Source organism: Ixodes scapularis, unplaced genomic scaffold, assembly GCF_016920785.2.
Source record: "Ixodes scapularis isolate PalLabHiFi unplaced genomic scaffold, ASM1692078v2 PGA_scaffold47__10_contigs__length_4178495, whole genome shotgun sequence".
In the NCBI taxonomy this organism is placed as follows: Eukaryota; Metazoa; Arthropoda; class Arachnida; order Ixodida; family Ixodidae; genus Ixodes; species Ixodes scapularis.
In genome coordinates, this window is record NW_024609876.1 from 2,910,281 (window position 1) to 2,931,180 (window position 20,900).

A 20,900-nucleotide genomic window follows, 5' to 3' on the forward strand; every position below is an offset into this window, starting at 1 on the left:
GCTAGAGTAGAGAGCTCTTCGGGAACAATTCACGAGACAACGATACGCTCAATTTGTCCGCGAGTCTGAGGTTGGTGCTAATGCCAGGGCCATGTTTTGAGCGGAAGCCGTCGTTTGCATAGCTGCGATCGCCGGTGACCACGGTATTACGAGAGGAAAAAAAAAGAGCGGACACAAATGTAGCGTCACTTTTTTTGGTTTAAATATGATTGAAACTCGCGCACATTTGTCAATATTTATTCCTTACATTTTTTTATATTACAGGAAATCGCGCGAGTAACCTAGAACTACTTTTTGTCGTGGACGGCGCTGCTGCTGTGACTGCTGAGATATAGTTTGTGGTTTATGCTTCTGAAGATGCCAACTGAACGTAGGAAGGTACACGAAGAGAGAGAGGGATGTAGCTCTGCTCCCACCGTGCTGCATCCCAAAGAAAATGTGTACCTGCAGGGAACAATGCGGGACATAAAACGTAAAGAATGAGAACGAAGACCAACGAAGAAAAGTTACCTTCTTAATATAGAAATAACAAATTATAGATAAGAAAGTGGAAGAATAGGTTTATCTTCTGTAAATGGTTGCTAGTCCAGCAGTGTTTGTCCTTCTCTCTCTCTCTCTCCATGTACCTTCATACGTTCATCTGGCATCTTCAGAAGCTGCTGCTGTGTCGGTAACGAGGCTTTGGTGGCCTCGACCATGGAGTGTTATGACTTGCTCCCACGCTCTTATTGGGTCGCGGGGGTCGCAGCATCCAGAGTTCGCCAAGTTATCATTAAACGAAGCTTAGATGCCCCGCACTTTTGGAACTGATATATTCCATTCTGCCGTCTCACCGGAGGATTCCGGTGGTCGGGGCCTCAGTAGACCATGACCTCGCAGAGCACGGCGGAGAATAGACGTCCTTTGCGGTTGTGGACGCCGCTGGCCTTGATGTAGACGTATCGGCCCTCCATGGCGTCCGGACACTCGAGGTGGATCTTCTTGCGGAAGAGGGCGTTGTTCAGTCTCGACACCGAGGCGCACTTGTGGCCGCTCGGGATGTCCTCGAGCCGCGGGCGGTCGGCCACGTAAGCCGTCAGCTTGTCCAGGTTGGACATCTCGTGGTACACCTTGCTCCGCTCTGCGCAAGGTCAACGAGACGCCTTTTTTTCTTTTCGCGGAGTAACAACATGGGGCGAATCTGGAGCCCATGATTAGCCTTTTTTCAGAAACTTCACAAACGCGAGCCCTTCGGCAGCTCTACTTCGCTTCGCCTTAAGTTCAGACGCAGCCGACGCTACGGGCTGGTGGTACCGATCAGTCAGTGGCAAAAGTGCACCATCGTGGTGCTCGTCACGTTTCTGTACGTGTTCTATGATCGCTGAGCCAATCATAAACAGAAAAGTCCCGGTGACCTGCGCTTTTGACGCTGCTTAGTTTTGTTTCATTAGCTCGTTGCCGCTGCTGCGCTGAACGTAATCGGGAACGAAGCTTAGACAAACGCCGCGGCGGCTCTGTTTTGCCTCCACACGGTCCCTTGGTTTACGTGTAGAGGGTGGAGGGGGAAAAAGGTCGGGAAGGGGGGGGGGGGAGGGGAGGTGCTCGATGACGCCAGTTATGGGAACCCTCCGCATCTTCGCATGTGCATCTACGCACAATTATTCTCATTGGACGGCGCTTTGTAGTTCACCCCGCGGTGTCGGTTGTTTTGACTCCCAAAACTGGGTTTTACCACCAATATTGTCAGCCATCGGGTCGCAGCCGCCTTTCGTGGTCGTCCTAGTACCTTGCGTCAATGCTGCTCGGTTTAGTGTCACGAGTCGTGTTATCTAAAAAATAAAAACAGGTGCACAAGGGTCACAGTCACAAGCTGATTGCAAAAGAGCGGGAAGTTCAAATAGACCAGTTAGCGACTAGATATACCCCAAGGTTTTATTCCGCGAGGAAGTCCCAATACGCGCACGGGACCCCGTGGACCAGAGCAGTGCATTTCGCGTACTCTCCAATTCGTACATGCATGTGTTTCAGGCCATTTGCCACGATAATTTTAACATTAGATTATGTCTGTCTTTGTTACCTTTTTCTTTCCATTGTAAACATATTTCCTCCTTCCGCCCCAATCTTCGGTTAAAATCATCATGGTAAACTATCACCAGCTCGCCTGCGTATTGCCTGTAATCTATGCTATTTGCGTCTTGGCGGGCCTCACCGTGGTGCTGTGCTGACCTGCCCTGCCAGGTGAGGAGCACGAGTCCACGGACGCGCTTACGCTCGCCGAGATCGACCATCCACACGGGCGTGTCCACGAAGTAGTTGTCCAGGATCGCGCAACTCCGGGGCGTGCTCGCGCTGGCGTCTCCGTCGACGGCGAACGACGAGTGACCGTCCGTCCACTGGGCGAACGAGTAGCGCCGGTCGTTCACCCAGGTCTCGTGCCGGTGCGCGAGGTTCTCTGCTGCAGGGAGCAGAGCAGGCACGTGAGAACCGAACCTTGTCCAAGAATTTGTTCGCGGTAACACTGCTGGTAGAAGGCATCATTGGCTCTTCGAAGGAAACAGAAATAGGCTTTTTAACGCATCGCGTAGGGATTTACCACAGAGGAGCTTGAAGGTGGTTGATCTTGCACGGCACAATTTCACTGAACAAACTTAACTGAGTAAACAGAAATCAAAAACGTGACATTCCTACCCACGGCACCCGTCTGCTAACGACAGGCGTAACAGCCCACAGATGGCGGCACGTAAGATGGCAGGCGGTCATAACAACAAAGGCCAGATTCACGAAGAGCTTTTAGGCTACGATAACTTAGCTAAGAAGTTCTTAAGTTACGTACATCGAAAGAAGTAGAGAAATCGGGATTCACGAACGCGTTCGTAGGTGAGAGGAGGATAGCGGAGAGGAAAACTAGAACTTCCGGTGTCCCGCAAGCTCCGGATCCCCGCCAGAGCGGGCTGTTGCTGACGACAGCGTCTTCGGCAACACGAACAGTCAATCGGCGGAGAGGTTGGCATTTCTCGGGGCACGTGGATATCGTATAACAAACGCAGGCGGTCTTTCTGCCAACGCTTGTCTGGGTATCGTGTCTGTGTAGTGAAATTATCGACGCTACAACGATTTAAACAGGCTCGAATGCCGAGGCCAGGATAAGGGCCTCCGTCAGCTGGTACGAACTCTATCGCTAGGATGTGAACGTAACTATCACCGTTGCTAAAAGGTGACGGCCCACGCCGCTCGTTCGCAAAGCGAAGCACATGGAAAGAAATGACGACGGCGCTTTTTGCGGCCTGGGGATGCAGGAGCGAGCCGACGTCCAAGAAGATGCGTTTTATCTGGGAGATTGACAGTAAGAGCCACGTAAATACCTGTTCACACAGGGAGCGGACACGCGCGTGTTTGACTGCAGCGCTGGAACCGCGCTGTTGGACCACGTCTTGGTAAGCGCTTCGGGGCCGATATGTTACAACCGAAAATATGAAACGCTGGGCCACTAGACGATTGCAACTCGACGCTGACATGACACTCGGCAGAGTGTCATGTCACCATCCCACGAAGCATCCCATAGAGCATCCCATGTCAGCGTCCCATAGCGCAGTCCCACGAACTGCTCTATCTAGACAGAGTTGACGTACCGTCGCATCGGAATAAAATGAACATAGTATACTAACAGAGGTACGTACCATATGTTACAAAGGTTATGTTGCAAAGGCATATGTTGCAAAGGTTTTGTTGCATATGTTGCTAAGGCATATGTTTAAAAAAATATTGAGCTCAAATAAACGTCATTCGACGTTTATTTGAGCTCTATATCACACAAAAAAAGGAGATAGAATCGGCGAGAGTGTCTCTTTTCGACGAGAGCGTTCGCAACCGAAGCCCTCAAAACAAGGGGATGACAAGGAGAAGAGACTGAACTCTTAACCTGAAATTGAGGTAAGCGATCAAACTATTCATATGGCAGGTGCCACAAGGATCGCGCGGGCATATTCAATTTAGCAATTTTCGGGCCAGGGACCGTCAAAGCAACGCTGCGTCGGAGTGCCTTGCTAGAACTAATGTGCCGAGTTAGCCTTTGATGGAAGCGTGGTCGGTTGGATCGTTGCCGTTGTAGTTTTTTACGGACATCTGTGGATCCAGCGCTCATCTCCTCGTGGTCGGTTTCGAGTACTTTTTTTTTTCTTGCTCCTTGAAGTCGAAACGCGCGTGAAGAACACGTAGTAAAATAAATGTCAGTTGGGCGTTGCGACGAAGCAACTGAGCGACGCTGTCGGCCATGCTGATTCAGTGCTGCCAACCTCCGTGGTTGTTTCTTCTCTGATTTTTATCAGAAAATTCTCTAGCTTTCCCTAGATTTTCAGATGGGTTCATTTGCCTCAATATTGAGATTATCGCTATGGAGTCGCTTAAAAAGTGAAAGACGTTTACAAATCTCTGTAATGCGAAGTTAGAGCGCAGTTATTGAGGAGGAGGAAGGGAGAGTATGGCCTCCCTCCTACTACTCTCCTCCTCCCATCCTCCAACTCATCAGCCTCCTCTCCCCCCACAGTTTCCCCGCTAAATTTAGCTGGAAAATTGACGTCACGTGACCTCAACACCAATTCAGCTTCCCCACTAAATTTAGCAGGGACAATGATGTCACATGACTTCGTGTAGGGCCACCCGTGAACAAATATAGTTTCTCCACTAGATTTAGCGGGAAAATTGACGTCACGTGATCACTACACCAATTCAATTTCTCGTTAAATGTAGCGGGGCGGTTACCGACGCCGCGAAACGTGGAAACGGGTGCCTAAGAGCTACGCTCTAAAATAGATTATTGTAGCTGAGTGGCCATTTAAAGGTTAAAGTTGCTTCGTTGGAACCTTTTTACATAATTCAACTGATCAATAATATTTAAAAAGAAGCTCCGGTTTTAGAAGCTCCGTGAGCTTCTAAAACACAGTTTATTGAACATTTAAAATTCATCTGCCGGAGCTACCCAAAAACCGACCTTTATACATGCGGTAGTAACCGCCACGACGCCAAGGCTCTCAATTATAGACAGTAAACCTCAATTGTAAGAACTAAATCTAAGTATTTAAGAGTGTTATTGTAGGGATGATTCGACACCTTGACTGTAAACGTCGCAAGCCGGGCTTTGAAGGAAAAGTTGCAAGTGCGTTTTAAATCTTCGTTGCGTAAGAAAAAAAAAAAAAAAAAGACAAAACGAGGATTTGAAACACCTGCTTTTCACGTTCCTCGATCTCGGGTGGCAATCACTATTAACGAGCGGCCGTCGAGAGCCTGCCTTTCACCGGGAGCACGTAGCTACCGTTTGTTGGTCGAAATTGCTGTTTTTACCACTCTTATCTCTGGCCCCGAAAATACAAAAAAGAAGCCTTCTTCCTGCTTGATACATAAAAGAAGGGGAAGGAACTTGTTTCTAAAGCCCTCTAAAAACCAATTAAAAAAAATCACTAGATTTGAGCAATAACTTTCAGGGCGCCGAAAATACACAAGGACAAGATACAAGAAAGGAGACGTGAACAAGGCGCACTCGCAACTAGCGTTTATGAAAAAACCACTCTCTTATATACTCATGGAAAACAACACAGTCATACTACACAGTCATACTACACAGTCATACTACACAGTCATACTACACAGTCATACTACACAGTCATACTACACAGTCATACTACACAGTCATACTACGTCCGGTGTAGCCCGGTGTAGTATGACTGTGTAGTATGACTGTGTAGTATGACTGTGTAGTATGACTGTGTAGTATGACTGTGTAGTATGACTGTGTTGTTTTCCATGAGTATATAAGAGAGTGGTTTTTTCATAAACGCTAGTTGCGAGTGCGCCTTGTTCACGTCTCCTTTCTTGTATCTTGTCCTTGTGTATTTTCGGCGCCCTGAAAGTTATCATGAACCAACTAGCCCAGATTGCCATTCTAATTTGAGCAATATTTTCTTTCCACCTAAACGATGACGGAATTCCCTAGATCAAGGACGAAATCCCTAAGGTCGGCAGCACCGTGCTGAGTTGATCGTAGAAAGAGTGCGTGAGACACCTCTGGAGCTGTCGAAGGATTACATCGTAACTTACGCAAAACTTGCGATAATTTCGCTTCGTAAATACAAATTTGTTCTTAGGTTTTGGCGTACGCATATTTCTTGTCGTAGCATCGTTTCGTGAATCTTGTCTCGATGCTTTTTTCGATCTTGGCAATAGCAGACGACCATTTTGAGCGAAAAACGATCTGCTTTGTTTCTGTGTGTTCTGTGAAATCTTAAAACACAAGGTCAGGCACCCTCTGTCACCGCTGCGGTAAATACTAGCGCGACACATTAGGAACCAATTGATGCGGTTCCTCAGACAGCCGACGATCCATTTCGAGTCAAGCGGTACATCCTACAAAAATCGGTCTGTGGACACTTTCTAAGCATGTATGAAGCAAATATGCTTGGAACAAACGTGAAGAGAGTCCGCAGATAATCCTGTTATCATGTCTGCGGAGAAACTCCATGACTTTTTGTATGACGTATGAGTCGAATGACTACGACTTCAGGTTACTGTCGTCCGCGACAAGAAAATGCCTGAATTTCGCGTAAAAACATCCCCATGAATCTGGGAAATTCTCCCCTCAGCAAAACGTTGTAAAATCGATTTCAGCCGAACGGCTGCGGACCGTGTTTCTATTACCGGAAGACTTACGGGTGATAATAGCGTAATATTTATAAATACTAATTAAAACTTCAGGAACGCATACTTCTTTATCCTAAATTTGGTCTTTTTTTGCATTGGAGCATTTGGACACTTTTTTGTAATACTTTTAATTTCTGCCCGGCATAATAAGGAACCCTAATATTTCAGAGGATTGTAAAAGCATGAGAGCCATAGCACGAATCTAACTTAAAATGTAATTGTCATACAAAGTTTGCGCTGACCGTCCTACCAATTAGAGGCTAGAGGCTGGCAACAATATCTATAGTTAGCTGAAATAGAGTACATAAAAAAGTTCATCCGGGTTGTTTTAAAGCGAGCTTTTTTGCTGTTACCTTTGGCTAGTCTGGCAACTCTCTAGCTAAAATAAGAGTTATCACGTCTAACATAATGTAATATAGAACAAATTTGGTTTGCCTCTATGTTCTTGAAGTACTCAAAATTTTTGAACTGTCCGTTGCAATATAAGGTCTGCTCCGTTTTTAGCGCGAGGTTTCTGCCTACAATATCACTTCTGCGCCTCATGGTTATGTGCAGCCAAAACACCACAGAGGGCAGCAAGCTCGTGCTGAAGGCGGAGCTTCTCCTGCTCATGATCTTTGCAACAAACTAACCAAGATCACATTCAGCATGCAGATGTTCTTGTACTGCAAAATGAATTATATTTATAAAATGAATAGTAAAGAATAAACCTTCGTGAACACTGCCGCCCGTCCCCACCCCCGGCTCCCCCATGAAAGAAAAAAATTGGGGAGGAACCAATAAACTTTTTGTACAAAGCCTCCTTTGCACCCTTGCGGAAGCTGCCCGTCATCCTGAGCTCCTTCCCTGCATTACTTTGTTTTATAGCATTGTGCATTTTTCTGAATGTGTTGCTTTGTCTTTGGCGTTCTTCTAAGATTTACTCGATTCCACCACACAGTAAAAGTTTCGTACATTGACCTTCGGCAAAAAAACAAAACCATGTCCTGTGCTGCTCTATCTCTGTTGGCATTACAAACCTTCAAACGTTTAAAAAACAAATCAGTGATGCATTCGTTACACACTTGAATAACTTCCTTTGTTTTCGAATGCGTCTCTCAAAATACACGATAAAAGCTGCTATAGTTATTATACCAAGAACACTGAACTTTTTTTATCACACCATCATATATAGCTATTCACGTTGTGGCTTGGTCTGCTCCGAAAAAGCCAGCTACTGACACTGTGGCTGAAAACGCTTTTTTTTTCATTTTATTTATATAAAATAAAACAAACACCGAATTTTACTCCCTAGACTTGTCCGCGACATGAACACGTTCATTGTACTCCCTTAATTAAAACCTCTTATGCTGATGGAAGCCTTCCTGCACTTTCGATTCAGATCATTTACTTGTGCTAACTGCATTGTCCTTTGCTTCAAAAGCACATATGTCACGAAGGTGTAGAATGACTAGTGTACAGATACAACACAGAAATCAGTGGGCCCGGCACATATGGGCTAAGTGCGTCATTGTTGCTATTTCTCATTTTAAACGTGACTTTGTCGCGCAATAAAGTAGAAATTTATACTTAACGACAGTGTTCTTCAGCATGTTTCGTTCACGTTTGGGATACCTGGCAATCATGCACCCCGTTTGTGACACCGGCCTGTCAAACGCCAATCACACCAGTTTTCAAGTTCGTGCATGCGCAAAGTGGTAGAAATTCAGTCGAATGTTTGTCCACCTTTGTGTCAAAAGCCTTACAATATCAAACCTGGTCGAACTTAGCCTGGACTGGTTCGAGATATATCTATTGGCGACGTACGCGATCGAAGGCGTCGCTGTGGTCGGCATTCTACGATTGGCCGAATGCTGACTATGACGTCAGCAACAGATTTCTCATCGACGGAAATGAGAGTAATGGGAGAACTTCAATTTTAACGGTGTTGGCAGTGTTGGTTTGAGAGCGTAATGATTTCAGACTTCCACCATGCTAATTACAAACACCATCCACCTTATTGTTCACAGGCTAATGACGTCACGAGAGGGAATTATAGGAGGGCGCCTCCAAAACATCTCGCCGCTAATAGTCGGTGATAGGTATTCTGCCTCGAGTGCGCACTTTCTTACGTTAATAGCACTCAGTCGCAGGCGCAGCCAGAGCCCGACAGAAGGCAGCGAGTGCGTGCTGGAAGCAGACCAGCTACCGTTCTTAAGTCTGTCACCAACTACAGTTGTCCAGCTGCCGTAACTCGAATCTAATATTAGCGGCGATATGTTTGGTGGCGCCCTCATACGGTTCCCTCTCGTGACGTCATTAGGTTTCGAACAACAAATTCGATAGTGTTTGTATCATGGTGGAAGCTTGAGACCATTGCGCTCTGAAACCAACACTGCCAATACCGTCAAGATTAAATATCTTGCATTACTCTTATTTTTGTCGATGAGAAATCCTTTGCTGGCGTCATAGTCAGCATTCAGCCAATCGCGGAAAGCCGACCACAGCGATGTTTTCGATCGCGCACGTCGCCAATAGAGTGAGATTCGGCAAAGAACCGCAGTGAGGGGGGGGGGGGGGGGGCGAAAATAATCACTCACAGCATTCGGAGTCGTCCCGAACCCTGAGAAATCCTGGGCCGCAGTCTCCTGAAAACAAATTCGCCGTCTTGAATGACGTAAAAAGAACACAATTATGCGGGGTCCTCCAACTCCAAATATACGGGACCAGCCTAGCCTGGAATTCCTTCATATGTGCGTTCTTCATTTCTGCGATATTTTCTAGCTAATAAAGCTCTTCATAGGCGGGTGTAGAAGGGGAAGTCACCGTCGGCTTGTACGCCATGCCTCTTGCCAACCCTACTAGAGCAAGTTGGTCAATTGTATCAAATTGAAAATAGGAGAGCGAAATTCAAGAACCTCTCGCATGTGTAGTAAACACTTCCGTGAAAGCCACTCCGTGTATCCTGTTGGTTCCAATATGTTCTATGAGTGCTGGTTTCTTATTAGTTCCGAGTTAATTATTTTTTGAATTTTGTAAACCAGTAAATGAGCATCTCTTGAAAATAACTGTCAGGAAGGACCTGTGGCTTCTCCACCCGGTCGACGCGAAACATACGAGATCGAAGTCTTATATCTAGTAAGTCGGTGACACTTCAGCGTCCTCAAAAATATAGTATACACTTGCTACGAATTACTACCATTTGTATGTTTAATTTTTGCGGACCTGAATTCTCATCATGCCGAGAGGTTCCTATGAACACCAACTCGATGTATGCCACTGCGGATGTACTTCAATATTTGAAAGAATCAGGGTCATCAATAGACAAAAGGTCAAGCTCACGCGTGAGATTATAGAAGCGCGCGCTATCGGACAAATGGGGTCAGAATGTGTTCGTGCCCCGTCCCTTGCTTGTCGGCAAAGGAGATCATGTTTGTTTGTAGATCGGAGAACAGCAGTGCACGCAGATGACTCCAGGAACATTTGGTTCGGGCAAATTTTGTTTTTATACGCGTTGTCGGATCCATTGCATGAAATCTCCACTTACATGAGAAGGCATTGTGAATTAGAAAGGAAGGCGAGTGTAGGATTACCACGGTGCGGGCACCCGATGACTGCCACCCGGAGTGCAATCCTGCGCTTCCACGAAGACGGCTGGAAGCGCACGAAGCGAGCCACGAACGGGACGTTCAGGTAGTGCCGCCGCTCCGTGTCGCGGTCCATATTGCCGCCGAACACCTGCACAGGGATTGGAGGAGCAGTTCTTCTCTCGCTCTCCTCTCTCTCTTCCGTACCATTAGCCATTTATTCATTCGTATGGTTACACACAATTCTGCTGCGCCCCTTTGTACATTACTGCAGGGAGAGGGGTGAGTTGAAGAACGAACATGGTGAATTTGACGCAGAAAATATAGTGAGAATGACGACAGGCTTCAAACACTAGCGATAGGAGCGAAACACTGAGTGACAATGTGGTACAGTTTCCTTCTTGGACGAGTGCTCTAGTCTTCAAGACAGACAGTGCAGCGTCAATGGGGAGTTTTACATCTGGATTATGTTTGGTCGTGGAAGAGGGCATAATCTGCTTGAGTTTTTGTTTCCCTTGAGTAGCTAGTAGTAATCAATTTAACTCGTCTTGCATTCTTAAAGCTCCTTGACGCCAATAAGTTGGTTAAGACGAATTTAGAACCTCATTTTTTTTCGTTGTATTTTTATTGCATTCTTATGCAATCTTTTCAATTTGTTTCTGGGAGGGCCCCAGACAGTGCAAGCATATTGCAGAATTGATCGAATGAATATAAAGTGCAGAGTAGTTTTTAGCTCTCTGTTAAAGCATTTGAAAGTTCTCTGAAGAAAGACCAACGCTATGTTGGCTTTTATAATTAATTAAGTCATCGGTGTGTATGCTCTACGCTATATACTTAAAAAAAATCAGGCTCACATAACGGATCCTGGACACACTTTCTAACAAAAAGTCATCTAAGATATACAAATGTTCACAAGATGTCCTCACAATTTTCCAAGAAAATGTCATATGCTTACATTTGTCAGCGCTCAGTTTCATTTGCCAATTTGTACGCTTCCGATTAAAATTGAACTCTAAATCGTTTAATTCATTGTTTTCACATAGTGACCCATAAATTATGCAGTTATAGGCGAACAGCTTAATATATGGATATACATATATTTTAGTTTGCTGTAGCAATTTGAGCAAGTATTCTGGACGTTTTTAAGATATAAACAATTAGTGTCATTATTTTTTTAGCATACAATTTGCCTTTTCGTTACATGAGGGTAAGTGCGTGGACGGGCTGGTGATACGCAATGTACACCTAAAAGAAAAGTCATAAAAAGGCACACACGCGCACAGACTAAAAAACCCGGTATATGCGTTTGCTTCTATTTTATGTGTATCCTCTTTTTGTTCCCCTTCCTCACGTCTTAAATATGCTTGAAGTTATTATTGCGAGAATGTCAAATGACTTTTAAAGAAATCTCAATAAGTGGAAAGGATACTGATGTAGAACTCGGGCGTACTAAAACTCAGGCGATCATTCAGATTTCTAGCTCTTGGGTACGTCAGGAAGAATGTTTGAATAAGATTTTACTAAAATATAAACAATAGTTATAAAAGTTTATAGTTTTTACAATAAAATGTTCATCCTTGTATGATATTTGGTTCATCCACTAAAAATGTACTCTGGATGTACGTGCACTTTCTTAGTAAAATAGTTACCAAATATAATTTGCCTTAATTTCAACCCTTGTACACACTACTGCACTAACTGGTAAGGGGTTTTTAACCTCGACGCAAGTGGTTTCTCTAAACATGTCCCAAAATACGGGAAACAAAAAAGCAAAACACATAGGAAATGTGTAATATATGTAACTGCGTCAGGCACCAATGAATCTGGCGCATTTTACAGCTAGCTCGAACATTTTTTTTTAAATTTTATTTATGTTGTTGTCTTTATGCATGAGCACTTGGGCCGCATTCCAAATTATTCAACATCTCTAGTACACGAAGTTCATTCCCGAAACACCGTTAAAGAACAAAAGAGAAGCCTGGTAACCTCGGATACTACAATATCAGGATGTGCTTCGTTATGTGTTAGAAAGTTTTGCTCGAACTGAGCAAAGGTGAGAATGTTTTGACACGTTTTTGAAGCACTAACATATGTTTCGTTCCTTCGCTCCCCAAAAGTACTAGTGATTCGCTTTTTACTAACCCAAAACTCTAAAAAACCGTATTAAAAAAAAGAAAAAAAAAAGAAAAAAAGACTTTAGCAGTTAGGATTATTAAAACCAAAATTATTGCCAATTAGCATAAAACGTGATTATGTTGTTTTTTCTTAAATAAAACAAACTTGTTATTCTGAAATGGCGGGGATTTCTGCCAGGCTCGCGTAGAGCGCCTAGATTGAAGAGAGGGCCCATCTCAGACTATCGGGCGTTTGCAATTTAATGGCGGACACCACCTGCGAAGATTGATTGCAAGGGCGCATGCGCTGCGCTTTCGAGAGGCGAGGAGGAAAACATGCGGAGAGGCTGAGACGTTTGCAGACGACCAACGCGTTCGTCACTTCCTTGCAACTCGTACTGCAAACTCGGCCCCTAAACCACGTGACCCCAATAGAGCAGTTGGAAGCTCTCTGTAATTCAGGCCCTCTTCGCTCAGCGCCGTGTCGGTGGCGCCATCTTTTAGAAGCTATGCTCACTTCCGTGGAGAGAAATACCCTGCGCTTCTTTAAAAAGCCTAAAGACGGGATTTTTAAATTTCAAACGCGAGAAGCGTACTCTAACCGCTCATTCACACTAGAAGCGGATCCGCGTTCGCAAAGCGGTTGCGAACGCGGTTGTATAAAGATCCAGTACAATTGCACGCGCACTCGATGACATCAAGTGCGCGTGCAATTGTACTGGATCTTTATAGAACCGCGTTCGCAACCGCTTTGCGAACGCGGATCCGCTTCCAGTGTGAATGAGCGGTAAAGCTGATGATCCGTGGACCGTCGCGCAAGCAATTTTCGCGGCTTGAAGAAACATTTCACTATTCGAAGCATGATTACAATACATTAAATAGTAGTAATAAAATGCTTTTTTTTTGGGGGGGGGGGGGGGGGGGGGGAACCGACTGCTGTTGGGGCGTACTTAGACGCCCGTGTCACAGTCGGAGGGGAAGGGTTGTTGGCAAATAAAGGGGGGAAACGGGGGAGTAGAACAGGGGGGAAGGGTGGGGTTTTTCTCGTCTTTTTCTAACCGTCGAAGTCTGATTTGCAGGCAGGGAGTCTGTGATGGTCATAGCCATCGGCAAGGCTGGTTTGAATATGTTCCAGTCGCCTAGATGGTGATTGGGGAAGTCCGGTGTAGGCGAAAGAGGGTAGTTTCCTGATTTATTTAGTTCGACCACAGGGGGTAGCATTGATGAGTCAGTCTGTCGGAAAGGCTGTTGTCACCATTCCTTTCGTTGTTGCCTAGAAGCTCTCATCTTGTTTATCCATGGGGGGTGAGGGCGCTGCCCGTCCGAAGTCGGTGAAAGACAGCCGCCGTTGCCCTGTTCATGCGTGCTGGGAGCCGGGCCGGGTGGTCGCCTTGTGCCATCCTTGTGTCTGGGTGCTGACTTGCGATCTCCCTCGCCACGAGGAGCTTGACGTCCGCGGACGGGGGCACCTTGGATGTGGGTGTAGAGGGCTCATCGTAGGTGAAGGTGGCCATCTGGTCGGTAATCTCGTTCCCCTTGATGCCACAGTGGCTTGGCAGCCACTGAAACCTGAATTGGTGTCCAAGTTGCTCCAATGCCATCGCTTCTGCTGCGATTCTTCGTGTCAGTGGTGGTGCCCTCTCCAAGTTATCTAGCATGGAGAGCCCCGCTTGCGAGTCGCAGAAGATTACCCACTTGCCGCCCCTGGTGCTGCCTTTCTGAACGGCCTCGAGGGTGAGCAGGATCGATGCTCGTTTTGTGGTGGTGCTGGTTGCATGGTGTGTAAGGCGCGCGCTTAGTCCAACGCCAGGCGCCTGGAAGGCCGCCGCGGCCGTTGATGACCCGTCTGTGGGACGTACTGAGCCGTCCGTGAACACTTGAGCCCAGCTGTGGTACTGTTCCTCGATGTGGAACAGCGTAAGGGTTCGGAGGGTCACTGATGTTGCCATCCTCTTTGATCTCAACCGGGGGATGTGTAGACCGATGTCCAGGGGCTGTGGACGTTCTTGCAGTGGTAGGAGGTCGGCCAGAGCCAAAGCGGTTCCCGCGATGTCGTCAAGTTGACAGAGCGCGCGTCCAAGTCCTGACTCTGTTCTCTGGGCAATCTTCATGATTAGGATGCCCGTCGAACGCCCATTCTCCATTCGGATAAGGTGCCAAAGAGCCCGCTTCTGTTGTGTGGCACAAATCGTGGCTACGCCGGCCTCGACGAGTGTCTTGTGTGATGAGGCGCTTCGGGGAGTGCCAAGGCAAATTCTAAGTGCCACCCTCTGCGCCCTCTCTAGGTTTTCTTGTGTGCTGTTGAGCGTCACCAATGGCAGCGCGTTAGTCGGGCAGGACACGACCAGGCCTTTGTACATTGCCAGCATCATGGCCTGCGAGGTGCCCCACGTTGTGCCTCCAAATGCATGCACGGTGTTTGTTCTTGTGCGCATCTTCTGGAGCACCGTATCTACAGCCGGCCTCCATGACACGCGCGCGTCGAGCGTCAAACCCAGATAAATTGCTGCATTTTCTGATTTTATCGGTGCTCCTTCGATCTGTAGTACTGGACGAAATGTTCGCAGTATTGGAGCCTGGAACAGAGCCGTGGTCTTCTCAGCCGAGATGCCAAGGCCCAGTTCGTGTAGTCTGTGCACCGTGTTGGTCAATGCCCGTTGCAACTTTATCACCATGACTACCTAGGATACTTGTTTCCGGGTGTCCCAACCAGAGGGGGCAAGGGGGCGCTTGCCCCCTTCCCCCTTAGTTCTGAGAGTGGGGGGCAAGGCATGTGTTCTGCCCCACCTCCGAAACAGCCGCCACTGGGCAGGCCGCAGGACAAACACTGGCCGAGGTTGCGCCCAAGGGATACCAAGGGCACTGCCCGCAGCCATCGGGGGGAGTCTGGTTTGCCTCCCCGCTCAAAAAGAAGTTGGCACGCCACTGCTTGTTTCTTTATGGTTGCGTAATTGATATATGTCAGATACTGATGGGAGTAAGTATCTGTTTCTAAATTGACTCTGCTGCACTAGCTAGATCCAGTGGTCTCAAATTCATTTGAGTGTGGGGGCCAGATGGCCCATACCGGAAAGTTCGAGGGCCAACGTAACACGGGGTGAGGGGGGGGGGGGGGGGGGAGGGTTGAAGATTTTAGTGAGAAGAGACATCGTGCCCTATGCTTTTCGTAAACTCAGAGTTTTGCCAGTGACATTTTTAAATTTGATTTGTTTATATGACAACTTTAGGCCCTGACCTGATGTGATAACATAAGTTAAAATTACACTGCCCCGCCAGCGTGCTGGCATTTTTAGTAGAACAAGAGAGCAAGTAATCTATCGTTCCCAGCTCAACATGTCTTTAAAAATCAAGAATTTAAATTGGAAGCTCTTGAATTTCACAGAATTTTTATTATAGCACTCTGAACAAATACTCGTCCTTTAATTGTGATATTTTTTTGAAGGTGAAAATCTCAAGTTCATTACTTTATCTTTTTTTGCTCCTGTTAGGCGAGAGTTTGCGCGGCCGACATGTATCCTTCAATGAATAGCTCGAGGTTGCAGACAAGTATCGGAATTGTTGTACATTACAAAAGGCTGGGAAGCAAGGAATAAAGCGAAACAAAGGGCAAATGAACACAGAGAAGTATGAACTATGTGAAGGGGTGAAAATAGCGGAGATACTTTCCGAGTGAAAATGAATCGACGAGATGAGATCACTATGACACATGTCATTTCTAGCGCTCGAGACATGAAAACCGGGACTCGCAGTCGGTTGCCTGCGGGCCGCTTCTCAGCGAGTCGCGGGCCGCATGCGGCCCGCGGGCCGCGTGTTTGAGATGTAGTTGATTAACGTAGAAGTTTGGGCTAGTTGGTAAGTAGACAAGATAAAAACAAAACAGCGCAAAGACAAGGACGAAGTAGAAGAAACCACAGGACACGACGCTGAACAAAAGATATATAGCATGTCACGTTTTCAATACGACACTGTCACTGCTTTGCCCTCATCGTTCTAAGAACTGCCGCTCCTTATCCGAAAGTACGAGTGACGGGGCCACTAACACAATCAGGACCCAGACGCGCAATATCACGTGTTTCTATTATTTCCCGTGACACACTGTCTTCATTTTTAAGAAATACTTGGCATCCCTCGAAGGCACGAATGCACCCGCAATCTCTGCAGTGCACGCCTAAGTGCCCTGACACGACTTTAAAAACGTTGTATCAATGTTCTCTAAGTCGATCGTTTAAGCATCTTCCCGTTTGTCCTATATAACGACGACCGCCCGATATCTTTGCTATCTGGATTTTCTAAAGTTTTTGAACGGGTTATGTATTCCCGGATTCTTTTTTATTTTCGGCATAAGTTTGTAGAGTTTCAGCATGGTTTTTTGAAGGGACGTTCGGTTGAAACAAATCTTTGCTCTTTTTTAAATTACTCTGCCCCTGTAGTTACAAACAGAGGACAAGTTGATTGTATCTTTTTTGACATGTCTAAAGCCTTCGATAAAGTAAACCATGAATTGCTGTTACACAGATTATCGTCATATGGTTGTTGCCCAGAGCTATGTAACTGGTTCCGTAGTTATTTGTCATCTCGACAGAACTCAGTTCGTGTAGATAACAGTCATTCCGACCACTTCTTTTCCACATCTAGAGTCCCTCAAGGCTCCATCCTTGGCCCGTTGTTGTTTTTGATATTCATCAACGACTTGCCGTCATATGTTGATGACGCTCAAATTTTGTTGTTTGCCGATGACATCAAGCTTTTTATGAATAGTCACTCTTCTATCCACTGCAACGCTCTACAGCATGATATTTCACAGATTGCTATTTGGTGTACAGCGAATAACTTATCTCTGAATCCATTGAAAACAAAAGTCGTATCTTTCTCAAGGCGTCACACCATAATAGACTGCGATTATGTTTTAGAGGGGATGCCTATCAAACGTCTTTCTGTTATAAAAGACCTTGGCGTATACCTTGATAATGTTCTAACGTTTACTGCCCATGTGTCATTTGTCGTTGGCAATGCAACAAGAATGCCTGGTGTTATATCTCGTATTACGAAGCACTTTAATAACCCGGCTTCCTTGGTTCGGTTATTTTGTGCCCCAGTCAAGTCTAGACTTGAATTTGCTTCAGTAGCTTGGAATGCGTTAAATAAAACTCAGGCATTGAACATTGAAAATGTACAGAAGAGGTTAATACGCATTGTGTATGATCGATACTCTCATCGTCGCTTCTATTTTGATTCTGAATTTCTTCTTAAAAAAGTTTCGTTGACAAACTTGTCCGATAGAAGAGCGGAACGTGACTTAGTCTTTTTTCATAAGTTAGTAAACGGTGTATCTGATTGTGGCTCGCTTTTAAGTGATGTTAATTTACATGTTCCCTCCCGACCCACTAGAAATCATTGTACTTTTTACATTAATACTGTCTGGGATCTCTCGCCTTTATCACGCTGCCAACTGCTTTTTAACCGCATCAACAATGCTGAAGTGGATATATTTAGCGACTCTCGGTTGTTCGCGATGAAAATGAAAGTACTTGTTGGCAATTTGTAACGTTTGTGTATTTTTGCCATGTCTCTGTTATTTTAATTTCTCATTTATTATGTGTACCAAAGAAAAGACCTGTTGGTTGTTTTTGGGCACTTGAAAATAAATATTTATTATTATTTATTATTATTATTATAAAGGAATGGAATAGACCACTCCTTGCGCACAAGAAACGAACCGATTTTGGTGCTTTTTAGTGCACACGATCTTGTTGTTAATATCTGAATTTACTTTTCTGCAAAGCCCTGCCAACTTACTAGGTGCCGAAAACACAACCTCGACACCTACTCTACTTCCCACTTTCTTCAGGTGATGTGAGATACAATAAAGATACGGTACAACGGTGACGTTTTTGTTCCCTTGTCTAGCCTTCAGGGTGGAGTTACTATACGCCTTTTCTATAGTAAGGTGCGCCGTGTCCTGTGGTTTCTTCTACTTCGTCCTTGTGTTTGGGCTGTTTTGTTTTTATTGTGCTTGAGACCCCTGATCTAGACGATTTATACGGCTGTAATACATTACTGTTTCTCGCTTCTGTTACGCGAGCAAGATGAGCTTCCACACCATTCTGTATTGCTTTTCCTTGTTTGGATGACCTACGCGCTTTAAGCGATGCATTCTTAAAGACAAAGAAACTGTTCCATGCAGCACACGGTGTTGGGCTATAGTTGGAATTGAACTTGCAAAAGACGCGAACCAATGAATTCCCGGTAGAGCCAATTGTTTACCAATATTGGCTATGCTAGTGCACAAGGCTTATAATGATGGCTCAGCTTATTCACTACCCTACCAAAAAACCCAGCATAACTTTTTAGTATCAGGATTATGAAAGCGGAAATCTAACTGGATTGTTTCTAGCCTGAAATCCAGATTGCAGACAAAGGAATAATTGCTGAAGACATGAAATCCAGATAGAATCCAGATATATTTCCAGTACCATAATCGAGATACCGAAAAGTTATAGTGACTTTTTCGATAGGGTAGCGGCCCAACCAACGCTGCATAAACACTGGCATAAAATGGCCAATACTGGCCTGCCAATAACGGTGGCTGGCCAACATTACCAGAACGAAACAACATACAGGCATATAATGTCCAATGTTGGCCTGCCAATACCACTGGTTTGTCAACATTGAAAGAATGCTGGCATAAAATGGTCAATGTTGACCTTTCTGTACCATTGGTATGTCGTAGGCTGGTAAATATTAATCTGTCATAGCCACTGACCAATATTTGCTTTCTACTCAAACGACTACTTTTGAAGGGCATTATCATTAGGGAGACACTAGTTTCAATGCACATTTATTGGTGTTGGTGGAGAAGTGGCTATTTCTTATTTGGTTGTAATATGCAGTTTTTCTTTTTGTATGTGTGCCCATCCCACTGTAATGCTTTTCAAAGCAAAACAGGTATTCAGATAAGAAAAAAAAGAACATAAGTAACAGCAAAAATAAAAATAAGGCTTTGCGCGTTGCGAAAAACAAACAAAATAAAAAAAAAAAAAAACAGACACGTTTTTTGCTTTTTACTTAAATATTAGCCGATGAATGATGCTGGTTCGCTTAACCTCAGACCTAATTCGCTGCACCAATTTCAGGAGCTGGGAAGGGTATTCTGACCAGGGTGGAGAATACACATCAAGATTATTTATATCATTATTTAAAACGTGGTTTAAATCATACCAGTGCACAGTGACGGTTTAAATCAAACCTTTTTCTCGCAAATATTTCCTAAAAATATTATTTTACTTACCGTTCGTCTCTTATTTGATTTGTTTTGAGAGCCTTTGTTTTTTTATCTCAATAAAATATTCACCAATACTGTAGCAGGCTGAACACGAGCGAAAAGCAGTTATCTTTTAAGCAAATCAGAACGTTGAGCTTTCTTTCTACCTTCCACTTTATTCTTCAGGTGCACGATGTTAAATTACGAGCAAGTCATAACGAAAAGTAAAATAATACAAGCAAAGTAGTGCCATTGAACACGCAAGTCAAATCGTTAAAAAATGCAATTAAAGCTTTTTTACTCACTAAGAAAAAAAGATCAAGCTGCACTCACTTTAGTTCGATGTCATTTACACTAGAAGTAGTTAATTGAACTGCACTTTAAATGTGCAGTTGTTTTTTCGTCCGCACTGTTTTCAGCAATCTGATGGATTGGTCAATCAATCTGCCATATGTAAAAATGCATCTACGGTTAAATATGTTTTTAATGTGTGCAGTGACTTAAATGAAATAATATGATTTTAATCGATTAACTCTGAATCAATAGAATAACTCTAATTTATTTGATTTTTAAAAAAAAGTCATGATGTTTTTGCTTTTTTTCCCTCTGCTGGGATTTTGACTGTCCCTCAAGTAGCTAAGGCAGCATTTTCCAGGATCCAAAACTTCGTGAACTCCATTAAGGTTAGAACCTTCACGGAACGCGCCGCCGCTTTGAGGACGGCGTGCGCCGACATAAAGTTTACACTACGATTACGTTTTTTGTTAACACACGTCGGGGCGGCGTCGTTAGGGGAGAGTTCGCTGTGGCTGAACAGAAGGCCTGGAGTTTGTAGAAAGCTGTGAACCGTGAGTGGCCCTTGTGCTCGCCTTTGGGTCAAGGTGGTTGTCGTCTTTGTAGTGGTGCCAGCGCAGGCTGTCGTTAGAGTAGGAGAGCAGGTAGGCGGTCGTCCAGTGCTTGCGCCGGGGGTCGCCCCGCCCCTTTGTAGCCACGCCCGTCACGCGAGTCGGGGGGCCCAGGTCTACCTGAAGCCACTGGTTGCCTGCACGCAGGGACCGGTACCTTCAGAACCAGCGGCGAGAGTTCTATTAATGCACACGGAGAACTAAACGTGAGAGAATCTTCGAAGTTAAACTGAACGATGATAGTAGAAAACATTCTAGGTTGCCTCCTTTATGCTCCAAGTGTGCCAGAAAATTTCTAGAGATTTGACTATCCCGCGCAATTCAGATTGAAATTGATCCTTAAATTATTCCCCGGGAAGGGTAGACGAACACACGCAGTCACACC

At 45.1% G+C, this 20,900-nt stretch overlaps 1 protein-coding gene across 1 annotated transcript in view; it reads right to left on the reverse strand.

Moving 5' to 3' along the window:
- Positions 1–857: 857 nt before the first annotated feature.
- LOC120838285 (lactadherin) overlaps positions 858–20,900 on the reverse strand; it is a 43,315-nt gene continuing 23,272 nt past the window's right edge. Inside the window, exons 6-10 of the mRNA XM_040500200.2 lie at positions 20,480–20,652; positions 10,242–10,386; positions 9,249–9,296; positions 2,189–2,434; positions 858–1,120 (exon numbers count right to left, since the gene is read on the reverse strand). Coding sequence (XP_040356134.2) covers positions 858–1,120; positions 2,189–2,434; positions 9,249–9,296; positions 10,242–10,386; positions 20,480–20,652 — 875 coding nt within the window. The remainder of the gene's footprint in view (positions 1,121–2,188; positions 2,435–9,248; positions 9,297–10,241; positions 10,387–20,479; positions 20,653–20,900) is intronic.